General features: G+C 43.6%; 1 protein-coding gene across 4 annotated transcripts in view; it reads right to left on the reverse strand.

The window, feature by feature from the left end:
- Window positions 1-715: 715 nt before the first annotated feature.
- The window catches only part of LOC146367659 (zinc finger protein 521-like), an 88,318-nt gene continuing 64,180 nt past the window's right edge, over window positions 716-24,853 (reverse strand). For all 4 annotated transcript variants that reach the window (XM_084913282.1, XM_084913284.1, XM_084913283.1 and 1 more), the window contains 3 exons: window positions 18,537-18,668; window positions 12,608-12,723; window positions 716-2,273 (listed from right to left, as the gene is read on the reverse strand). In XM_084913282.1, coding sequence (XP_084769408.1) covers window positions 2,244-2,273; window positions 12,608-12,723; window positions 18,537-18,668 — 278 coding nt within the window. In that variant the 3' untranslated portion in view covers window positions 716-2,243. The remainder of the gene's footprint in view (window positions 2,274-12,607; window positions 12,724-18,536; window positions 18,669-24,853) is intronic.

The raw sequence follows: 24,853 nt of genomic DNA on the forward strand, positions 1-24,853 counted from the left end.
TAATCCAAGGGATCGCATCCTTGCTTTTTTATATATTCTGGTCTTAATGGATCAAAATAACATATAAGCGTGTTTTTTTCCTCCTATTGTTCTTATAACACAGTTAAGTATGCAGTGTTTTTAGATACAGTATAACTCGAAAGCCGTATCCACTGTTTATTTCAAATGAACCATCACTTTTCAGTCTTGTTACTCACCACAGTTAAAGTGCTTTGAGCTGCAGCGCTGAGCCTTTTCAAAACAAAACTGAAAGCTTCAACAAATGTTATGCTGCTCGTGTGTCACCGCTGATGAATCATCTACTGAGACAGACAGATGTTGTTGCGCGGGTTTTGTCCCATTCGGCAAAGGCAGAAGAATCTTTTCCTCTGTCCCCCGGAGTGCTGGAGGCTCCCTAAATAGACCCAGCGCAAGGGTGTGTAGAATGGGACCGCACAGGGTGATGGGTAATGGAGTCATTAATAACACAGACCTCCCTTAAGATGCTCAGATGTTCGTTAGTGTGAACCACGAGGGAGGGAGAAAAAATAGGATGCAATTTGATACAATGAAAAAAAAAAGCGGTGTAAGCATCTGATGATGATCCTGTTTATGCTGTCATAGGTCTCGTCTGATGGGTTAATTGTGTTCTCGCTCACTCACACACACACACACACACATGCACACAACAACACATTAACATACAGACTGTTAAGATGGAGGGACATGGAGTCCATTTCCTCATACAGTTTTTAATATTTCCATCACATGTGCAACACAAAAAAATGAGGTCTGCCAAATACAGAACTCCATATTTGTACAATACATTTTAATAACATCGGAGATAACTGTCTTTTTGCCGCAGGAGATGGTGATTTCCTGTAAACTGCGTACGAACGATTCTCGATCAAAATGTCAAAACATTAAAGTTTCATACAAAAGTGCATCTCAGGTTCAATGAATGCAAAACATTTACATAACAGAATGGATTAAAGTTGTGTATGATGCCACAGTGGCTTCCAGCTTGAGCAGAGAGCAATGGGACACTGCAAAAAAATTTAAAAAAGTTAAAGAAAAAAAACAAAATAAAAACACAACAACAAGAAAAAGTACTTGGGCACTCTCCAGGAGAGCCAGGGATGGAGTTTTGCAACCACGGTAAATCCCGTGACAGACCGAAATTGTGTTCAGCGTTCATGATCCCAAATTCAACTGGATTTACTTCCCTCATTGTGAAAAAAAAGAGAACAAGTAGAGATAACAAAACATAAACAAAACAAAAAAATATTCCAGTAATCTCCAGGCTTGAACGAGCAGTAAACATTAATAACAGAAATGTACAGGTTGAATCAGTGGGCTGGAGATTTCCCCATGCTCTGAGAGCCACATGGGAGTTTCACGCCTCTGTTCATGAGCCAACAGAAGGAACTAGCCTTTTCCAAATCTGTGTCACTGCGTTTGCATATATCAGCATCTTGTCCTCTGTCCTGTTTTTTCTTTTCTCTGGGATGATTTTTTAATTTATTTTTTTTCCTTTTCACCTCTCGTCTGAACTCCAGCGCAGGCAGTGGAGATTAGTCGCACCACAGTTCACAGCTGGTCCTCTGGCAGCCATATTAGGACGAACACACAGACAAGGTTTCAGCCTACGCTGGTGAATCGAGCTTTTTTTTTTTCACCCAATAATGATTGACCATGTCAGGATACAGAGTGACGTACTGCGCAGTAGGAGTGGCACTGATGAAAAGAGTCTTCCTGACAACACTCACCAGTTCCTACAGTTTCCTATGCTCTCAGTGGCACCCTGTTTCTCCTTCAGTCCCATCTGGTCTGACTGACAATGTAATGAATCTTTTTTTTCTTTCCCTCCCTCCCTCTTCTCTGTCTCTCATTTTTTTTTTTTTGGACAAACATTTTGAACTGTACATCGGCAAATACTGTATAAGATTGCAATATAGCTGTAGTTAAGCAACACATGAAGAAGTCTATGTACAAACAAGTTGGCTTTTTCTTTATTTCTGAAATAATGGTTAGTAAAGTAGGCCTACTGAGAGGTTTCTTTTTTGTTCTCCCCCCCCTCCTTCTTTTCTTTTCTTTGCTTTTCTTTTCTTTTTTCTTGCTCTGGCATCGTTTCTTGTGGTGTAACTGAAAATTTCAGTGCAAGACAGTCAGTGGGAAACTGCACTGACAGTAATTGGCGGTTGGGCATAATTCTGTGCGTCATGTGATCCTTGTTCTCGGCCACGGCGCTGAGCTTTGCCATGTTAGCTGCTGTGCTGAGTCAACGTGTGGTTCTGCAAGGACACAAAAAGAAAGAGGGAAAACATTATGATCGCATACACCGCAAAAACAGAAATTAAAAAAAAAAAAGAAATCCTTCCCCTTCATTAAAAAGACATAACAAAACCTCCTTATATGGCTGTAGATGTTCTCAAAGCTTACAGTTCTGTTTAAATTTGATGATCCAGACATGAGCACTGCCGTGTGGTCGTCTCAATGTTTGAATATCATCGTCATTCCCTTCTAATTAACTTGCAAGGAAGTCAAATCGGTCTGTGGATCAATAGTAGTCAGCTTTGGGCCCATACCACAGTTAAATCTCAGACACACAAGACCACTGACCGATAACATCCCACCCTGCCTGTCCAATCAAAAGCGAATCCATAACAACACACTGACAGACCCGATGGAATATCATCCTTGGAGTTCTGTCTGTCCGCTGACTACGTGCATTAAGCATGCTGTAAATGTACCCCCAAAAAAGGAATACTTCACACGCAGATAAGGCCTCAGAAGATTTGATCCTCCACACTTCTGTAAGTCTCTAACTGTGCACAATTCACTATGACAGGATAACAAGCTGACAATATCGCACTGTTGTGCTGTATCTTTCAAAATTATGCAAGCACACACACAGACCGTCGAGAGTGGTTGTAGTGGGGCAGCTGTGCCAGGTTCTTTAAAGGGAGTGTGGACCAGGGGGTGTGTAACTGGTGTCCCTGGTGGGCTGAATCCAGGTCATCTTTTGAAGTGACTGCTAATCCCTTTAATGCAAACTACATGCCCCACTTGCTGTGCTCTGTTTAAAACACAGCCTTGGACTCTCTAAACTGGCATGGACTAGACACACCTGTCACAGAGACATCACTACGCATGCATGCACAAATACACACATCCGCCGCACACTCGGTACACACATACATTTTACCCTACACATAGGCACGGAAATGAGTAATCAAAGTATGTGAAATTACACTACTTTTACTGCTTAACTAGCCTTTCAAATACAACCGAATATGAGTAGCGCAACCTCAGTCTGAAGGTTTACCAAAGCAGTCACCTTCAGTGGTGCAGAATCCCTCGGGCAGCAGTAGGGAGCAACTATTAGCCCCCTTGCATTCATTCCTTCCCTCTTTACCCTTTCGGCTGCCTCCATATAAAGCATTTAAACGCCTCAACAGCTTTCCTTTCAGCTAGGACGATTACTTCCCGACAGGTGGGGTAATAAGCTGTTTGACGGGGAACAGGATTGTGACCCCTGTACGGGTTAGTGTAGCTCACCTGGGCCCTGCGCTCCCTTTTTTAAAGAGAGGCGGCTCCGGACAGCTCCTCTGCTTCCATCTTTCCTCTCTTGCTGAAATAAAGCTCCTTTAAGTGAGTCTGGGAGGAGACTCCCCATGGGATGCTCTCTCTCTCTCTCTCTTTCTCCTCACCTCACCTCCTCCCCCTCCTCACACTCCACCAACCCCCTACCCCCCGGTGAAGACATCCTTGGCGTTGCTGAGGAGGGACAGGAGCACGGCAACCTTATTAATGAATGCGGCCCATTACCCGTCAGCCTGGCTCCTCAGCGACTCCCAGAAGCCCCTGCAGTACGTGACTTCAAATGGCAGGATATTGACACGGGGAGAGCAAAGCGGCTAGAACGGAGTGTGTGTGTGTGTGTGTGTATGTGAAAGAGAGAGAAACACAGAGAGAAAATTTGTGCTCAACTGAGTGTGCATGCCTTTGTGTGAGTGTGCCAGTGCGTCTAGGTGTGTGTGTGTGTGTGTGTGTGTGTGTCTGTGGACCCCAAAGGAATGTAGCTCCTTGGATATAATGTAGGGCTCGTAACAGCTATTAGAGGGGAAAATAACCCCTCTGGGGAATGGCTCCCCCCTCTGCATGTCCCAGCTCTGTCTGACACACACTGCATTCTACCTTTTCCTTAAACATGCCAGGAGTTTTCTCACTGAGGGCTTTCTCAAGGACGGTGTTAAACGACTTCAGTGGCTGTGGCAGCCATGCAGACTAAAGGGAAATAGAGGAAAAGAGGGAGGGAGGGATAAAAAAAACATTAAAAGAAAATGAAACTGATACCTTTATCTCTGTGGATACTGAACTCTGCAGAGTAGCTATAAACTGTTCTGTGTACGAGTGCGGAAGGTGGTAAAAGGGAGGGAGAGTGAAAATTCACTTTCCCGTCTTCATCCTTGTCAAGTTCTTCGAGTGCCTCGGCGCAAGTGTTGGATAAGTAAAATACCCACAGTGCGCTTCAACAAATGTCACGTTACATAGAAAATCACATTATTCACATCAAAATGACCAAAATGTCCACTGCCCTAGGAAGGAGGATGTCACTAATGGTGTCACACTAGAATCACTGCAATTTAGGATTAGATGCCCTCCATTAAGCCTTTTAGCTCTCATCTTAACTCCCTCCTTCAATGCCATCCTATTCCCCCTGAAACTCTGCCATTCCCCTTATCATCCATTTCCTTCCCTTATATCCAACCCTTAATCTCCTCCTCGATCCTTTCAACCACCTGCTGGCCACACAGGCCTGCTGCAGGGCCCAGTTACCAGCAGTGTTCAGGTAAACCATAGCAGTCAATTCTCCACTAAATTAAATTTTGCACTGATCAATAATGCGCACCCGCTTCTCCCTTATGAGCACTGGCTGCACTGGCTCGGAGCGAGCCTCTTCCTCCTCTCCCGTTCTCTCACTGACTCCCCGCCACCGTTAAACCACCACTTTCATCTTATTACATCACCCTACTGCAACGCCCTCAGGGGTAGTGGAGGAGAAGGGAGAACACCCGGCAGGGGTCTTGTGTACCCATGCAAACAGGTGCAACATGTCTTAGGAATTTAACGCGGCTGCAAAGAAGGAGAGAGCGAGGGGAAAAAATGGGGAACGATTGGGGAAGAGCGGAGACCGGGAAAGAGCAAGCAGGCTAGGGAGCTGATTTATTAACTAATCATTCTTTATGTCGTTCCCCATTGCTCTGGTCTCCATCGATAGCACCCGGTCTCCAGTGAGGCAACAGAGGTGCATCTCTTACATCAGCTCTGCAGAGGAAGGCCAGTGGACTAGCAGACACGTTCTCCCTTTCATCTGATCTTGCCGTATTAAAGACAATCTTCAGATTGCCCAACATCACAGAGAGAGGATGTAAAGCTTAATCACAAAGCTAACAATGTTTGATTAGCATAATGTTAATACCTGCTGAGCACATGTTAAGTACATTGTATCTGCTCTTCTACCTGGTGTTATCCGGCATGTAACATTAAACCCGGGCTTTATTGAGTGGTTAGAGAGCTGAGCGAACAATAATGACTTTATAAGCTATGGCCTATTTAAGGCTCCTTACACAAATAAAGCATTGTGCAGCGTTGACTAGTGACTAGACCAGAATCTGTCGCATTACGCCACCCTCAAAAAACAAGTGTTGAAAATGTAACTGACCTGTAATTAAATGGCTTAACTGCTGCTATAAGCTACAATCTTAAGAAGTTTATGATAAAGTCACATTTACACTAGCAGCATAATTACTATATTAATAATCCATACAAAGGTAGGAAGAAATGCAGCTAGAAAACAGTACGATAATGTTACTCACTTATGATTTTTAGTAAAGGAAGCTCTAACAAAAAGAAATAAAATAGAGTTAGAGTCTTGGAGTTAGAACATTTCTTTACATGATTGGAGATGCTGGTGTGACAGCAATCCATAAATCAAACTTACTTACAGTGGAGATTAAAGATCAGATTAAAGAAACAGTTTATTTCAAGAGTTCAGCACATCCATTTAACACCTGCAGCCCAAGTGTCTTGTTTTATTTATCTATGATGAAATATTTAAAAAGCTAATCAAAACTATAAACGCCGCCCTCCCGAAGCTCCGAATGAAAGCCTCTGCCTTTACATCACATGCCTGGCATGCAGTAAGTCTGCATAGCCGCATCTGGAGCACGGGGACGGCGCACAAAACCACTGAGACCTACGCATACCCGTAGTCATCACTCAGGAATTTAATTAAGGCATAAGAGAGAATGTCACCAAACGATACTAAAACAAAGAACCTGCATTCGTTTCTGCAGCCTCCACATTGTAGACTGACTTGAAGGAATTTAATCACTTGGTTATTTAGGCTCATTTATGTTTGCGTAACGACCGAAAGATGTACAGCGGCCTTCGATCAGTAATGGCCGCTCTGTTTCTCGGGCGATTTTTGCGGTTGCAATTCATGCTTTGCTGCCACGTAAAATGTTTTCTCGCTGTTCAAAACTACCGTGGGGATAGACAGGAGCGTTGCATTCCTTCTTGATCTTTAATGGTGTGCTGAACTCGGCCCAGTATTGACTCAGTCCTCCCTTTGTGCATTCTCTGCTGTTGACCAGTCCACTGAGGGAGTAATCCCTTCCTGCTTTGACCTGAGGCCAGGCTTACTGCTGGCTAGTTTAGCCAATGAAGAACACAATCAAATAAATAAATAATACAGCGGTTGGCATTCTCCACAGTCATCACTTATCAGGCCGTAGGGAGGGTTGACCCCAAACACTGTTATGCCACAACCGGCCTGGTCTCCTTGGTAACAGACTGCCTTGTTTGAAGTGAGGTGCCCGGGGAGTCATAGTCATACAGTAACAGCAAAATGCTAGGGTGGAGTTGACAACAGCAATGGATTTCAGCGTCTTCCACGTGAGTCATTTCCACACCGAACAGTTGTAAAAATATATAATAAATCCATAATGTTCAAAAAAAGCTTTGATTAGATGTCTAACTACCCCAACCAAATACTTCTGAGGTGTAACTGGAGATGACTGACCACCCTTTTTTGTGAGCTGGTGCTTTGTAGCTCCAAATGATACTCATTACCCTGTCTAAGTAGACAAGTGAATGGTACTAGAAACACACTATGCAGTGATCCCGCTGTTTGACTGAGGTAGCAAAACAACTGCACAACTGCTGTGTTATTATGGGGCCTCATTAAGTGAGGAGAGAGTGGGAGACGGGGAGAGGGGAGAGAGGAAAAGCAATAGAAAGAGGGCCAGCAAGAGGCAGAAAAAGAGAGAACGAAAAAAAAAAAACACAAGAGAGCGATACAAACTGTATTCTGAGGTGATAGCAACACACAGATGCCTTTCCAGCCAAAATGAAGACTATGACTAAAGAACCCAATTAAGGGCTTTCTTAGGGGAGCCATCTTGGGAGGGGGATGGGTCTTCCTGGGACATGAGCCCTGGGCTACATCCTCTAATTAGACAGAGCGAGGGGGGAGGATCTCTGCCTGTCACTAGGAGGGAGATGGGGTCCATGGGGTTCCACATGTCAGTCCCAGAAACAAAACACAATTACTTTCACATTTAACCACTTCAGTCAGGGACAGACTTTGACTAGGGATACTACAGAGCGCCCCCCCCCCCCCCCCCCCCACCTCTCCAGCGCCGCTGCAGTAGATATGCCACTTCACAAATGCAGCGATTTATTTGAGGACTATATTTTCTCTTGCACTTCCACGCTTTCACACGGAGGCGACAGCCGAGCTGCGCTCTCCTGTTTTCCTCGCCAAAATAGAGAAGCGGATCGCAAAATAAACTTTTAATTGACCCACAATTGATGCCATTCAGCCTGCTTTTCCAGAGCTGAAGAGTCAAATTACTTGGCTGTTATGATGTGCGAATATGAAATTCGAGGGGGGAATAATTGTTCTAATGCTGTTTATTTTGGCCTCTGTTGCATTTTGTTAACATCAACAGCATAACAGACACTTGAAAAATCAGATCACCACGGAGAGTAAATTAAACCTGTAGTGAGTTTCCTGGGAAGCGCTTGAAATGGTATTTTATCAAAGTTGCTGGAAAAAGTCAACTAAGAAAAGTAAAGGAGACATGTTTGAGGGAGAGATCCGGTGATGGATTCTAGCACAGTACACCAAGCGTCTCCTCTTTTGTTTGGATTTAACTTTCCCCAGTGGTGCAACAGAGGAAAAAGGAAAAAAAAAAGAGTGGCTCAAAGGCTTCTGGGAGTTTTTGTCATGTCTCCCTCCAGACATTGTGTTTGCATGCACATATCAGACCCTGGGAGAGATGGAGACAAAGACAAATACATACAGCACGCACGCAGATGTATACACACAAACATACTCTTGCACCAAGAAAAAGAATATCCTCCTAGGATCATTAGGTCTGTCATGCTGTCTAATTCTGATCCACCTACAAAACTAGAACACCAGTGATTCATCACGAGTCGTCTAAGAGTGTTTATGTCCCCGTTTACAGTGCAGAGCCGTGTGTGTACAGTGTAATTACAAATACGCTAAAATATTAATGATGGCACTTCACAAAAGCCACCGGTACTTTCTTCCTAATTCCTTGTTCTTTTATTTTGTAGTGCAACTTTTTTTGAAATGGTGACAGGATGCGGAGCACCTGGGGTGATGAAGAAGAAAACAAGTTGTCATATGAAAGGAAATATATATAAATATATATGCAACTTCCAAAAGCGTGAAGAGCTGTCACACTTGGCAGATCAAGATATTCAGAGAAAATTTGGTGTTTGAGCACCACTTAGGGACAAACACATGAAGCTTTGCTTCTTTTTTTTTGCCGCACGTTTGGGACTTGGGGCAGTTAGGGCATTTTTTCGGGGCATATTTTAAAATTCATGAGGTAAAAAAAAAAGAAAGAAAGAATAACTTCTGGGGAATTGGGTCTCTGTGCTTCAGACTGAAGAATGCTTCATGAAAAGGAAGGAGGGAAATAAAACCCAAAAATATTGTTTTTGCTTTTTTTTTTTAAAGAGCCATCACTCAGAGAATCAACTCCAGACATTTGCTGCATTGTAATGCGCAAAGCATACACTGCGCTGATTTCTTTGGCAACAATTGTTTCCATCTAATACAGCTACCCCCTTCTTCTCACTCGGTGTCCATCAGTCCCCTTTTTCTCCCTATTTTCTATCCTGGACACATGTTATGACATACATAGCTGTTTACAATGACCTGGTGACCGCAAAGCCTATAAATATGCTTAATTAAAACAGCAGAATTGGACACAGCTTGGCAATAATGGGTATCACACGGGGAGAGGAGAATCTCATTTGTGTGGGGAAGTAGAACATGATGCAGATGTGCTCTTGTCACTTTCAGCACTCATTAAGGCCAGGGAGCTTTGAATTGTCTTTGAAGGAATCCTTTTAAAAGACACTCCAATTAAGGTATGTGTCCTGCGGGCGTCTGAGGAGAGAGGGAGAAGTCATGCAGCATCCCAGTCCTTCCACTCCTCCGTCGATCACGGCGCGACTTAACACATGACTTAAAATCTCATGTCACTTCCAAGGAATGATAATGAAACTGGAGGATGGAAGGAGCAGAGACAACCCCAGCTTAAAAGGAACAAGGGAGTCTCACGCAGAAAATGTCATCTTGACTGTTGTGTAACTTCGGCCTCATTGTCTTGTCTATAGAGAAATTGAGATCATTGGGAGAGAATCCTATGATTGCAGCCCTCCAGTATACTGTGGTACGAGAGCTGAACTTGTGCGTTTCTTCACAAACGAACTGCACTCGGAGAAATGTCAGATTTAAGCTGTGGCTAATACTGCGCATCCATCAGTTAATGAATCTGGCTAATTAATCCAGCCTAGCAGCATTGTCAGTGGCTCTGTTCTTTCTGCAATGTGAAAAGCTACTGCATCCGACGGCAACATGAAGGGGAAAGGAAGTTCATTATCAAGTTTCACATTGCAATATGGCCTTTATTAGAACCCAGGGACATTTTTTTTTTGTCTCAAACGGGGACGCTAGCAACGGGAAGACAGTGGATTTTATTTTGGTGGGAGTGTATTCTGAAGTGAAGCTATGTCTGTTTGTTGCTCAAGGGGTGGGCAGAAGTTGAGGGTCAGAGAGAGCAGAGCACAGCCAGCCTCCTTGCCCTCCCTATCAGCACTTCATGAAATATCTAGACTGCTCCATATTTGAGGGAAAGGGATGCGCAGGGTGCAGGCTGTGTGAGTTTGTGATGGTAGAGGGGAGTCCTCCGGAGATCTTCGAAGGGAAGGATGGTCTATGCGTCTCACAGCTTATTTTTGTGAGAGAAATTGAGAAATGGAGGGAAGGTGAAGAAGAGAAAGAGAGATTATTCTCCATTGGAATATGGATTCTGGGGCACACAGGCCCAGGAGTCAGTCAATCTGGCCAGTCTGAGGGGGGTGGCTGGGCGGGGGGTCCTAGGAGGGCTGATTAGACGGATGCTCTCCCATCATCCATCTCGACAGGCTGGCGAAAATTGGCTAGCCCCTTGCAGGGTAGAGTTCACAGGGGGAGGTGGTGGGGGGATGATGTGGAGTGGTGCGCTGGATACCTGTCACAGCCTTTGGTCTGTTTCAGGATCTCAGCAGCAAATTAATAAAATATCTTTCCTGCTTCCCTTTACCTGCCGTGGCAGCTCTCCCTCTCGCCGCTCCTTCTCCCAGCTTGCACCGGCCCTTTGACCCCTCCGACTACTGTGAGAGATGAGGAGCCCAGGCAGCCGGTGAGTGGGCCAGAGTGTCAGGGAGAAATAGGGAGAAACTCCAAACTCAAGACCCGGCGAAGAGAGAGAGCTCTCGCTGCTGGAAGACAGCTCCACTTCTGACAGACTGACAAACGACTGCCCTGTGTCAGTGAGACATTTTGAAGTGTGATGCATGGGAAATGGCAACCGCAAACAAACAGCAACTAAAAAACAAGCCTCCAACCTGCACTCTTTGTAAGGTTTTAACTGGGCGATGCAGCAAATCCAACATTTACTGAATCAATTTTTAGCATGCTAATATAAAAATGTGAAAAAATAGCTTGAAGATACGAGCTGGCCGTGGCACGTATACAAAAAAAGTCGCTGTTTTTGCATAAGAAAGCAGTGCACATATTTGTATCTATATGTGCTCCGTATATGTTTGAGACTGTGAGCATGCAGACACATGGGACTGTCTTGAGAGCATGGCACATGTTGAGCATAATGATCGTCTTATCCCCCAAGCTCGTTCCTGCTCTCCTTTCATAACCCTCTGTTTCACAAGAGAGTGCCATAGGTCTTTCATGTTCTGCTCTTGTCTCTTCACACAGCGTAAAACAATATAATCATGCATGAAACATCACCTCCGGGAGGTGGAGATCACTTCATTCCAAAAAATGTCAGACAAAAAAAAAAAAAAAAAAAGTAGGAAAACATCCCCAGGTTATTTGAGATTGTTTACAGGTACCTGCTACAACCCTCGCTATATAGAGAACATTTGTACCAATGAGAGATGAAAATGTGATAAATAGCAGAGCTTGAAGTGAATGAAAGGTTTCCACATTGGCAGTTTGGTGGAGTGCGAGCCTTGTTAAATAATCTTCTCTGCAGTGGAGTTGCATGTCAGTAGATCAGGCCTTGTTTTATTCATGTTTGTATGCTCAAATGACCAGCAGATAATGATCGCATTCACCTTCCTCCTGGCAGACACACACCTCTGCGTTTACAACCTGAATCTCAATATGAAAATCATTGCCGATCAATCGCCAGCCGAGCCCTGGATATTTCCACCAGCTACCCGGCTAATACATGGCGCAGCTAATCCAAGTTTCAAATAGATGCACATAGAGGATATGGTCAGGGGCTACTGGTTTCTCTTAGCACTTTAAGGTGAATTAAAATACTTTAAGTGATTACGCTGAACACGGTGTTCTTTTAAGACCGCTCATATTTTAATGATTTAGTTTCAAAAAGGTAAGAGAAAAAATGTGGATATGAGAAGTGTGCCATGTGTATGATAAAGAATCCCCCAAACAAAACAGAGCTGCTTGAAAGCACCTCCACAGTGAAATAATATAATAAGGTTTGTTTCATTTTTTCAGGTTCTCCAAGGACCATGGAAAAAGATTGCTAGAAAATGGATTATCTCTCTAACATTGCGAGTTCATAAGTCCAACTACTAACTTTGTTGAAGGGCAGATACGGTCTCCCAGAGGACAAAGCTCATATTTAGCCACGAGGCCTCCTCTGTGATTAGAAGGGGAGATGCAGGCATATTGACTCAACTGTGTTTTTGCCTCTGCACCGTATGTAATTACCTCTTCAAAAACGAACATTCCACTAATCCTCTAATTCCAGATATTTTAGTGCTCTGCTGGTCTAATAAGCAAATCAAATCATATCTGCACATCACAAATGAGTTTTGGAAACGGACTGAAATAATTCCTTCTGAGTCTCTCATCCCAGCCGGGATGGAGGGGGATAACCAGAGTGCTGTGAGCGGTGTTTAGTGTTTGTTAAGCTGTCATGTGTGATTAGCAGTCACAGTTTCTGCTAGAGGCCCCTTCAGCTCCCCCCGGCCCAAGGCTCACCTGTAACTCTGTCTGGAAGAAGAACTTCTGCGGGCACTGTGAGCAGTCATAGATCTTATCCTCCTGTCCGTGGGCAGAGAAGATGTGCTGCTGGAGCTTATTGGCCTGGACAAACACTGCTCACATACATGAGAAGGTAGGGGGTGGGGGGTCAAAGAGTAGAGAAGAAATTGATAAATATTAGCATACATTTTACACGCTGCAAGATTAAGACTTGTTTTTTTTTCTGCTTCTTCTTCTTATTGATGGGGCTAAATTAAAGAAAGGTGTTGCTTCCATCAAGGCAACATCCTGAGTACTTTAGCCCGAATAAAAATCAAAAGCAGACTATGTCAAATGGCAAGAAAAATAAGTTAATCACAAACAAATGCATGCGCTATGAGCCCCCCAAAAACAACAGAGAACAATTTAGGTGTTAAAAGTAAAACTGCAGTGGTCATACGCATGGCGCCACAGCTAGCGGATGCATAATGTTTTGAGAATAACAACGGTCTTTATTTAGCGCTACTGTGGGGACAACAAGCCGGAAAATAAACAACCGCAAAAATTGGCATGGCTTCAAGTGCAAAACATGGCCTCCATTAGTCTACATCGCTAATTATATTGACAATATAAATATTCATGGTGTTGCGCTATTTATTCATGCAGACTACATTCACCATCATGGAAACACACAACTTGCTGGTACTTAAAACATATACCGTACATTTGTGCTTTAATTAAGCCACAGTCCACGCTGAGACGCCAAGGGGGACGCAACTGTGTGCATCTTGAGTGTATGTGTCTGGCACGTGTGTGTGTGTCTGGATTCTCTAAGGAGCACTTCAAACATGCCGTTTGTTATCCCAGACCCTTGTGCTTTAAGGATGGCTGCCTAATCTCAAAGGTCTGGATGCTCTGGAAAAGTTAGCATGTGGGGGCTTCATTTGAATTTCTTACAGCTCGAAATAACTTTTCTTCTAATGCATGCACTGAGAGCCACAAGGAGAAAGAGGGGTGGGGGAGCAAAGCCACAAAAGGTGAGGTGTCTGCTGGCGATTGCTTTAGGGAGGTTGCTGCAACCCCCTTGGCGAGGCTCCGCAACTTCAGCGTGTCTCAGTTTGAGCTCACGTGAGAGTCGGGTTATTAATTACTGAGTCATATAGACTTGAGACGCATCGAATGCCACACGCCTGACCTGGGAAATAAAAGTTTAGATCCAAAGCAGACGCAGTGCTGCGACGCCTTCAGACTGCTAATGCCTGGGTGACAGCTGTCTCTGGAACACGGCAGCATGTTAAACCAGAAATGAACAAACCTCCTCTAATTGACAAACAACTCCATGGTCCATTTCTGAAACTAATGGCTGCGGCAATATGAGGATAAACATAACTGCGGCTACACGGCTGCTTTTACAGTCGGGTTACAAAATATTACCGATCAAGGTTAAGGCCTCGGCTATCATGCACATTTGTGCCTCTTTTATGCTCCAAAAACTATGACAATTTTCTTTGTGGGGAATACACAGCTTGGAAAGGAAAAATAATGTGCTGATAAACAATAGCCTATTTCTTTAGCTGTGTTTTGTCTGCATATACTGTACAGAAACAGGTCACAGCAGCTGCAGGAAGCCTTCATTATGTCTTTGGCTAGAGGAGGAAAAAGTCAATACAGCAAAAATAAAAATGGATTTGAGACTTGGGGGGCCTTCAAATACTGTACAATAGGGCCAAACACAACTGAGATGTCAAGTTAGCTGTTTCTTGCTATTTACATGCATCTCTGGTCCACTTCCAGTAAGAGTTACATTTAATCAGCAGCGCATTTATCAATTTATAGCTTGGCAGTCACTTACACACAAGTGGGAAGTGACAGTTGATTTAAAGCACCGGTGGCCTGAAATGTTTTAATGCCAGTGTAAGTCCAATAAATACTTTTCTGCTAATTTATATATGTCTGTTTTGACATTTTTAAAGGCTCGGGCTGTATTTATGTTTACTAAAGATGATTGCAAGAATCAGCAATCACTAATATTTACTGTGGTAAACATTTAATTAACAGCAGGGTTCAAATTTGGAGTCCTTTGTCTTCGTCGTTGTTTTTCAAATTAGCATGCAACGTGTAATAAAGGGATAAGCTGAAATGGGCAATGGGGGGACATTGCATTGGTATTTGGCAGCATGAGTCAGATATAAAATATGCCATTGCATTGCCCATTTAGAGGAGGAACACAGGCATGTCTTCCTAGAGGGTTAAAATGAGGACATAGAAAAACAAGGAAGAAATAATCCAAAACCACATCCAAACAGGATCAGTGGCTGCCCATTGTGTCTCTCCCTGCTGAGTATGAGCGAGGGAGCGAGAGAGGGAGGGAGCGAGAGAGGGAAAGAGAGAACTTTGTGGAGTTTGTTGGCTGTGGAGTCGGAGCAGAGCAGAGCAGAGCTGAACAGAGCGCTGAGCCGGGTTGGGCGTCAGGGGTGTCAGGGCTGAGGGGGCTGAGGGGCCAAGGTCTCCTCGCTGTGGGGGATATTAAGCCCTCTGATTAGATCTCAAGGGCCGCCCATGGCAGACGTCTCCTTTACTACAGGCCCCAGCTCATCTTTATTTTGGCAGGGTGGTGCTCTCTGCAGGCTGCACTGCACCAATACTGAGCTGTTTGTGCAGAGAGGAAAAATAAGTTTATCCTTCCCCCCCTCTTTCTCCTTTTTCATTTATTTATTCATCTAGCTTACACGTACTGGTTCCTGCTTAATCCAAGGGTTCACAATGCAGAGGCCGATACGAGAGTTTCGAGGCAACACAAATAAGTCGGCCGCGCGAGTTGATATGGAGCCGATAACTGCGAAATTTCGGGAAAAGGCTAAGCCCGTGTGTCTTATTTATTTTTGCTGGTAAGATGTCATAATTCTAACATCAAGCACCAGCGCAAACATGCGCAGCAACTAAACACAAAAAAAACCTAATTAAACTACTGTAGTTGTCAGACTCGTGTGGATTCTGAAGCAGCGCCTTCTCTAGTTTTTTAAGTTTCTACTTCACGCTGTGACATAAGTAAAAGAAAAGTGTATACGTATACACACACGTACAGACACACACGCGCGCACACACATACACAGGACTTTCATCAGGCACACTTTCTTCTGTTTTGTTTGTCTTAAGCACATATTCCCAATCACAATTTCCACACCAGCCCTCACTACTGCTCCTAAGGGTGCAGGCAGACACTTCTAGCTGCAGGCTCCCCCACTTCTGAAACCTGTCAAATCTGTCCTGGGAGAGTCAGCCTCTCTCTCATCATCCAGGGGCTTATGGACCTCTCTCCATTTACCCTCCCTCCCCTACACAGTTCTCTTTTCCTCCTCCACTTCCCTCCTTTCATCTCACATCCAAACTTGCCAGTTGCAACCTTCTCAGTTTCCTCTAAGTTTGTCTCCTTTTCTCCTCTATTTTGTCTCTCCTCATCCACCATCGACAACTTACTTTCCCCCCGCTCCATACTTCTGCTCTGGTCTGTTTTGTGCTAGGTTTTTTTTTTTTGTCCTCTCGCCATTCCCATTGGTGTGGATTGAGAGTAATCAGGTGTGTCAAAGAATGACATTCATTCTCTACCTCCCGTTGCGTTTTTCAGGTCGCATGGGGGTAGATCAAACTAAAACATGGGCATCACGGGGGGATGATCTTTTAAACAAAGAGTAACCTTGTTAATCAAGCGGACTCAATAACCCAGCAACTACTACCTCCACCACCTAGTTTGATCAAAGTTTTGCTTTCATGTTCATGTTCCAATAATTATACCTAAAATAGGAATCCTTTTAATATGCAAATATGGATTTGAAATGGTGCAAACAAAAATGGTTGATTTTAGAAATCGTTCTCTGAAAACAAAACAGTTTTAATGACCAGAAGTAAAAAGTACTTCAGTCTATTTGGTAATACACTTAAGTATTGTTTTAAAGTGTTTGATGTGAATATAACCGTTTCATTTACCATTATCATTTGATATCTGTATATTACAACTTTATGTATGAATCACCGGATAATCTTGTTATATGTTAATGCACTACCTTAAACTAACAGTTAAAATTAGCTCTACTTTGGACAAGTATGTTGCAACATATGTATAAGAACTCATTCATAAATGTACATAATAGCTGGGGTTTTTTTTGTTTTTTTTTTTACCTTTTTGCAATTTTTTGTACTACATTTTTCTGATAACACTGAAGTACTTTTTATTTACTTTAAAGTACTTTTGCCTGGTACTTTTTAGTAGAAAACAAATTTTTTACATCATTACTGCTTCAACAATGCAACAAAAGTACTAAAGTGCAAAAGTTAAATGGCTATATGGTTTCCATTAAGTGTCAGTAAAACACAAAGAAATATATAGAAAACATTATTTTATTTTTTGCTGCTTAAATTTACTAGTATCTTAACTTAGTATGTATGTTCTATCGATGAAAAGTTGTAATTAACTTTTTCTACTACTCTGTGTAGTGATAAAAATCCAAAAAAGTCCATGAAATGAAGCACATACAAAAACGAACTTAGTGCATATTATCTGACAATATACTGTAAGTAGAGTTATGTTAGGGTGTTAAACAAGTGTTTTTTCTTTACTTTATGTCAAGCTCAGCTTGAAGAAATACATTCAGCTGTTTAGCCAATCTCTCAACTGCTCCTTTTTCTCCAAGTGCTCTGACTTCAGTCTGCCTGTCCCCTGCATCCCCAACAGAGGGAGGCCTTTCAGTTCATCCCATACTCTCCACAGCCTTCCTTCCCCGCTACCATAGGCCTTCACCCATCTGTCTGTCTGCACTGCGACCGCTGTCCTGAGGGTGTACTCTGTCTCTCCCTCCTCCCTTCTCCCTCCCAGCATCCCTCTCTCTCATGCGCCGTGATCGATATGGACGCAGAGGGAGAGGGGGGACCTGTCTGTCAAAGTCGGCGGTGGAAAATGAAGGCTCAGATGAAGGAGGCATGCTCTGTATATTAAATGCCCAGACCCCTGTGAGGGGTAGGGGGGGAGGGGGGGGAGTTCGGGGTGGGGAAATATCAATAGGCCTCTCCTAAAAGAGAGATAAGGCCAAAACAGCAATGAGAGAAGTGGAGCAGACTAGTGGGAGGGGAGTGGAGAGAAATAAGGAAAAGGAAGAAGGAGCGGCGATGTGAGGGGGATCTGGAGTTAAAAAAAAAAAGATGTGAAAACAACTTTGAGCAACGCGCAAAATGTGAACTAATGATGTTAATTGATGTAACAAGTGAAGGAGAGACAAATTAGTTTTTGTGCAATGGGTGGATGGGGGGTTACAGGAAGCACAAGAGGGGGAAATGAGCTGAGGACCAAAAAAGTGTTAGGAAGAGTAAAGAGCTGAGATGGGAGAAAGAGTGAAGAGCTGAAGTTAACGACTTTGCAGATTTCATTATAGAGATAGTTAACCCTGTTGACACTGAAGGAGGGCGCTATCCTCTCAGGAGGAGTCCGGTCCTTCCACCTCCACGCACAGAGACAGATGAGATCATTACAGCTATCAGCACCACTGCCATCCACAATTAGCACATCTCCTTTTCTTTCCCCACTCCTCAATCCCCCATCTCCCCTCAGCTCACACTGCCTTCCCCCCTGCTCTCTTTCTTTCTCCCCCTCTCACCTCATGACACTTCTTTGGCCTTGATTTGGAAGCAATTTGACTAAATAAAAATCCACATGCAGCAAACTGCTCTTAGCTTTAGCTGGCCTGCTTGATCGACCTTTCCCAACTCATTTAGAACCCATTTGCCTTCAAAGTGAAAAAGAAAAAACATGCAAAGAAGCTTTGTTGAAAATGTAAATGTGTTAGAAAAGTTAACATAAAAAAAACTTTTAATTTATAATCTTTCCATGTGTTCACTGGGCTGATACTGCACGATACACACACGCTTGCATGCACACAAACACATGCACAATACACACCTGTAAAGCAGACCGGGCACTTGAAGGTTCCACCCATGCCCTCAAAGCTGTGCTCAATCAGGTGGCATTGAAGCTTCGCTGGTGAGTCGAATGACTGACTGCAGAGCTTGCATTCATGGTTCAATCCTTCCTCTGTAGAGAAGAAACAACAAAAAAAAGAAAATACGCAGAAAACCATAAGAGGCGGAACAAGGAGAGCATGAATGGCTGAGGAGTTGCAGAGATCTCACTTTGTCCTGGTCCTTTTTTCCCTCTTCCCTTTTAACATGAAATTTTAATTTAACAAATTTATAGGAACACTCTTGTGTCTGTGATTTTCATGACTCAAACAGGAAAAAAAAATATTGTGTGATCTGCTCCCATCAGGCATAAATTGGATGACCAGCTGGGGTCCTAATAGCTCAGACGAGGGCTTGCACTTTGAACATGGCGAGTGTCATCTTTTTTTTCCTTTTCTTTTCATCAACTTACATAAAAATAAATCTGCAAAGTCTAAATGGAGGAGGAAAGAGTCATATGTGCTTCGCAGACTGCGAATCGAAATAAATCAACAATAGTCAAACAGTGCATGTCAAACGGTGCAGAGGGTCATTATCAGTTTTTCAAGGACAAAATCCCCCCCAAATAACTGAAAAAATGCTTCTCAAACCTTACTTATATGTCCCTGATCTCGGCTCTCATCAGCTCTTTAGCGTATAAACCCAACTCTCCTTTACAGCACGCTCACTTGCACGACAGATTATCTTCTTTGCTTTAAAAATACCCAAATGTCTATATCAACATTTGACTACCTCAACCACAGCCAATGATAGCTTAAATAAATGTCATCGTGGTAGACCTGCACATTTCTTTGCAGCACAACAATCTGCTGACTCAGACTTTTAGAGAACTGCCCATCTCCAGTGTGTCAATAAAAGGCCTATGCACTCTGCCAGACTAGTGCTCGATCAAACTCTTGCTACTGTACGGCAAAGGGGCGGGGGTGCATACCTCTGGGACTCAGCCATGGTTTATCCCCAGGTCTCTGCAGCCCAGTGCCCACCGCATAGACCCTGGGTGCCAGAAGCATGTATACATAATCCACCTAAACAGCTGTGCAGAGCTCGATTCCTGGTGGGTCCAGGTAGAGGGTTAGTTGAACATGCTTTAGGCAATTTTGGCAAACAAGTAATCTGAAAAGCAAAGCTTTCCAAGAATGTGGTCACCTTGGCCACCACATTTTAAGCTATACTGGGCAATTATTTCTAAAATATTAGAGAATAAAAAAAAAAAAAAGCCTTAGCCCTAAAATGTTTTTTTGAATTTCTTAAAGCTGAAACTAGACATAAAAATAGGTAGTATCACAGTGTTTGCACTCATGGACTGATACTGACAAATAGAGACAACTGTGACCCAATAACCCCAATATTCTGGAAAAAAAAAGGAATGAAAACATCTCCTACAGTGTCAGGCTCTTTGCAGTACACTGCAGTTTTTACTATAACACATTTTTGCCATTTTTTTCTTCTTAATCTTCTTTCATCATGCATATCCTTTAATATGATGTCTGAAACCTAAAAAAAAACAAATTAGTTGTGCATCAGCACAAGCTCACAGACAACATTCCTGTATGTCTGTCTCACAAAAGGTAAAAGCTGATCAAAGCAGCTCATGGTAGTTTGAAAGGGAAAGAGTTGATGCTGTGTTCTGCAATCATGCATTTGACAGATGAGATACTCTGTAGCCTACATGTGCATCTGAGTGTAGCAGCAGGCATCAGCGAAAGAGGGGAAGGGGAGGGGGTGTTTGCCACGAGCGCTTCCACGCAGCCGTGCAAGAGGATCACTGTCCTCTTTGATCACCATTCAGTTTGCTTATCTGTGTGACGGTGTACACTAAGGTCAACCTTGCTGCAGCGTGCACAGATCTGTTCTTCTGCCATATGTGCAGCCCTCATTTGACCCTAGTGCACAATGCGGTCCCTTTGGAGACCTGGCCTGCTTCATTATGCATATAACTCTGCACCTGCCTGACTGACCTTGCATGTGTGCATGTGTGTGACTGTGTCTGTGAGCAGGTGCATCAGGTGAAAATGACAGATATAAATGAAACAGAATGTTCCCAATTTAAAGAATACAGCAGCAATTTTGTTTTTTTCTTACTGTTAGCAAATCCATGCCTTAGAATGATTTCTCTACTGGCACTTTATGTGGCCACAATGCTCACAAGGCTTTTGGCCACAAAGCTACTTATACTTGTGGAGTCAAAGTATTAATTTTCACATGATTTGTCAACATTAAGATGACGGCACTGTTGATATATAATATATTTTACTGTTGAGGATATGCGACTGAGAGGAAAAACGAGGTTTAAGTGAGGGCCTATCACAAGCAAATTCTGCTCCGTTAGCACCTCTAATGTAGCCTGTTTAGGGCTGGGTTTGTATTCAGCAGTGTAACAGGGGTTGAATCAGGCTGGCAGCTTGTTTCTTAGTGAGAGCCAAGGGAGGAAGTCGGCTTGCTCGCCCCTATAGCTGCCTCATTGGGCTGAGGTCACTTCCTGTTGCTCCCCCAGCCCTTCTCTTGGGCTGCCCAATCAGCATGGCCCTGCGTGAGCCCCCACCCCTCTCTATCCACTGAGCAGACTCTGGATATAGTTACAGGGCCACAGGGGACTGTCAGCCCTCTCTCTCTATCCTCATCTCTCTCCCTTTCCCTCCTCCCACTCTCTGTTTCAGAGTCTCCCGGGTGTTCTCCACTGCCACCACCCTGTCCCTCCGCACTCCTAAGAAAATCCTTTAGATGAGAACTGCTCCTGTGTCTGCTTCCTCTAAGCATCCCTGACACCAGCAAAGTAAGCCCATCTGCATATCCACAGGGCCTTGCGTTCCTGTGGCTCATGGTTTATGTATTTCACAGCTCCTTAAAACACAAACGCCTAATATCTCTCCCATGTGGAGGACAGGAGAGGGGGAGAGGAAAAAACTACTCTCAAAAAGAATGGTCTTTATTTCTCTGCGCTGTTTACTTTTCCCCCCTTTTTTTTGTATCCAGGCTGAAGTTCATGTGCCGTTGAAGGTTGTTTGGGACACTGGGGCTTGCAGGTCTCGCTTGCATAGTTTAGTGAACTCTTTATGTAACAGCGACACAGCTGCAGCATATTGAATTTTGTAAGGCAGCGGTAAAAGCGCCTGCGATTCTGATAGATGTTTTATTGTGCTTAAGAGTACAAACGCACAGCCGTCAGCTGACAGTGACTGAAACCGATGTAACTAAAGGCTCTCTAACTTTCTGACAATAATGTGTAATTAAGTATATCGTAGGCATTGCTTAATTAAAAACTCTCCCTCAGCTTATTCCGTTCCAACGCCACCGCTTCCCTCACCACCACTGCCCCTTTCTCCCTTTAAACAATTCTGCCGAGGAGCAGTGAGAATGCGAAGGGAATTCAGGACCACTTTTAGCATTTGACTTTGGACAAGAAAAATCTGATACTTAGATCTGCGCTCCTCTCTGGGGCATAATGAACAGTTCTCTGAAGCTCACGCTCACAGGGGCCCGTGTTTCTCGTGTCGCCAAAGCAGATGATATTAACGGCATCAATCAAGGCACTTCTGTGCTGAAAGTAATGAGCAAACAACTGGGGGAACAAATTGGGAATATTTAGTGGTTGTTTTAAACAAGATACAGGTACAACAACCATAGTAATCACAGGATGATGGGTGTGTGTGTGTGTGTGTGTGTGGGGGGGGGGTCAATTTATAACTAACAGGTCAGTGCTGAGTTTCTAAGCTGCCAAACCTAGCCATAAAAACAGAAATGCCTTTTTTTTACATTTATTTTCAGAACAATCTTGTTTATGAGGAATTTCACCTTTAGCAAGAGTTTGGTTTCTATTCCACCATCTGTCTCCTACTATTCAGCCACATATTAGAGTTATATGTTAATAATCCAAGAAGATTCGGTTTTCAGCGGACTCACTGCTGTATATACAACCCACCATGGGATTGTGGATGGTAGCAGAGTAGACAGCTTCAGGCCTGTAAACAGTAGGTGGGTTTACTTCTCTCTTCTCTCCGCGGGAACTATCCATTAACAGATAATGGGAGGAAAATCAGAGTGATTAAGGCCCAGGGAATTATGGGTGAATACAAATTGACTCCACCTCTGTGTGGTGCGCTCTCTTGAGGTGGAAGCACTGCTCATAAGGAATAAACTCATTTCAGAAGTACTGCAACACCCATTAGGGCCTGGTGAATGCAGCATGTGGGGGTAGGGAGGTTGTAGGTGGGAACGCAAAGGGATGGACTCCCCCTGGACTGAAGCTGATTGGAGAACTGCCCGGGGGGAACAGCACTAATATCTATCTCCTGCCTCCACAGTTTTAGAAGGACAGAGTCAATCAAGTGCAAAATGTTTGAGATTCAAGTATAAGATTTAACCCAGGCATTGTAAAATCCCCCCAACCCCTCCACACACTCCATCAAAGACCTAATGTATTACACAAACAGTGATGGTAATGTGTTTGAGCTAGCTAATGGAATCGAGATACTGGAGAACTTACTACAATACAAAATGAAAGGTGTTGGTACTGTAGTAAGACCTGCGTGGAAAAGATATAGCCTGTGTCTGCAAGAAAGAAGTAAAAAAAAAAAGATAAGCTGAGCCCCCATGTCAGGGTCCCAACGCTGGAGCGCGGCTGATGCTGCTTTCCAACCTCCAGAGGGAGAATGAGAGGTGAAGTGAGATTGTTGGCTGTGACATGTCAGTAGTGGTGACGCCCTCGCACAGCGAGAGCAAAGGATTCTGGGGGAACATGACTCTCGGAGAATGTCAGCTCTGATGCATGGCAGCTCGTTGGAGGTGCTAATCAGAGCAGGGCTAGGCTCCTGCTAGGATCAGCCACTCTGCGCCTACATTAACCGCTTCACAGCTCCCTTGGCTACCACGCCAGAGGTAGAAACACCAAACTGGCAGGTTTTTGTGTCGAGATAAACATGCGTAACGCTTGAATGGGTGTTACAAAAGGTTTAGCCGACTAGAACACCTTTTGGGTTTCACAAAACAAGAGGGACGCAAGCATAAGGACTTTTCTCCTTCTCCATAAGCACAACGAGCAGACATTTTTAGTTGAGCTATTTGCTCCGATTCCCTACACATGTATATAGCAATGCTCAGATTTTTATATATGTAAATAAAAATGTAATATATATATAAAAAGGCTATAATTAACAGTCATTACTGAATTATTAAGAACACCGCTTCACTATGAATTACTACAATACATTAAACCATTTTCTACTAGAATACCTGAGGCCAGTTATGCAAAAGAATCTGTGTGCCACTGACTACATGAACGCGAGTATTTGTGCAGAGCCTTCTGTGCTCTGTTTTATGTTTAATGACTCACCTTTATGACAACTTGACAAACAACTACATAAAAGAAAAATCGGAAGGAAATTATGCAGACCTGTTGCCTCTCATCCAGGAATATGTATTATATATATATTTCAAATAAGTCCAGATATTTTGGAATACCTGGTGTAGTGGCCAGAACACTGTCTATTTTTCAGTTTTTGTGCTTACAGATTATTTTAGATTTGAAACAGTTGAATTGAATGTTTCACTCTGCAGTCTGCCAAAGGGAGAGTAGCTGATAAAACCAGACGAAGCTGGCATTTCAGCAGGATTTGGATCTGCAGTACCGTTTGAAGAATGCGCTGCCATTTTGTGTTTCCACGCTACCTGCAATTCTCGCAGCTAAAGCCCACAATGGCTAAAACTCGGTCAAATGAACAGTGTGCAGGTCACGGAGACAGAACAGAAGAAGAAAGAAAAGGGAGAAATCCACAACAACAAAGGCAAGAGGCGAATACTTGTTAACGAATGATATGTAGGCGCTGCAGCTGCAGGCAGGTACGGAGGTCCATTGGGGACAAACAGTGCAGGCTGCTGAGATGGATTGCATGGAGTGCCGGACCCCCTGCAGCCACACAAACACCATTCTACACTGAAATGCTCTAATTTACTCTATACGTGCCTATTCTAAACTGCTGGGCTTTTTTTCTTGTTAGAAGGAAACAAAGGTCAAGTGACTATGCCCTGACTTTCCAAGGATCTTGTACTCTATGAAAGTTGCCTCGCAAAGTGAGGGAAAAAAATTTACAAAGGAGAACAGAAACACAACAGCGAGGAAAGTAAAAGTAACGTAAAAGAGCAAAAAATAAATACATGAGGTGTGAATACAGACCAGACTCTCTTTCAGGTCTCAACAGAGTGAGTGGCCTGAATGTAAAAAGTTAATTATGGACACATGACCGGCTTTTTTTTGGTAGCCTC

The sequence above is a fragment of the Perissodus microlepis genome, chromosome 18, assembly GCF_051167445.1.
Source record: "Perissodus microlepis isolate ML-2025 ecotype Zambia chromosome 18, ASM5116744v1, whole genome shotgun sequence".
Classification (NCBI taxonomy): Eukaryota; Metazoa; Chordata; class Actinopteri; order Cichliformes; family Cichlidae; genus Perissodus; species Perissodus microlepis.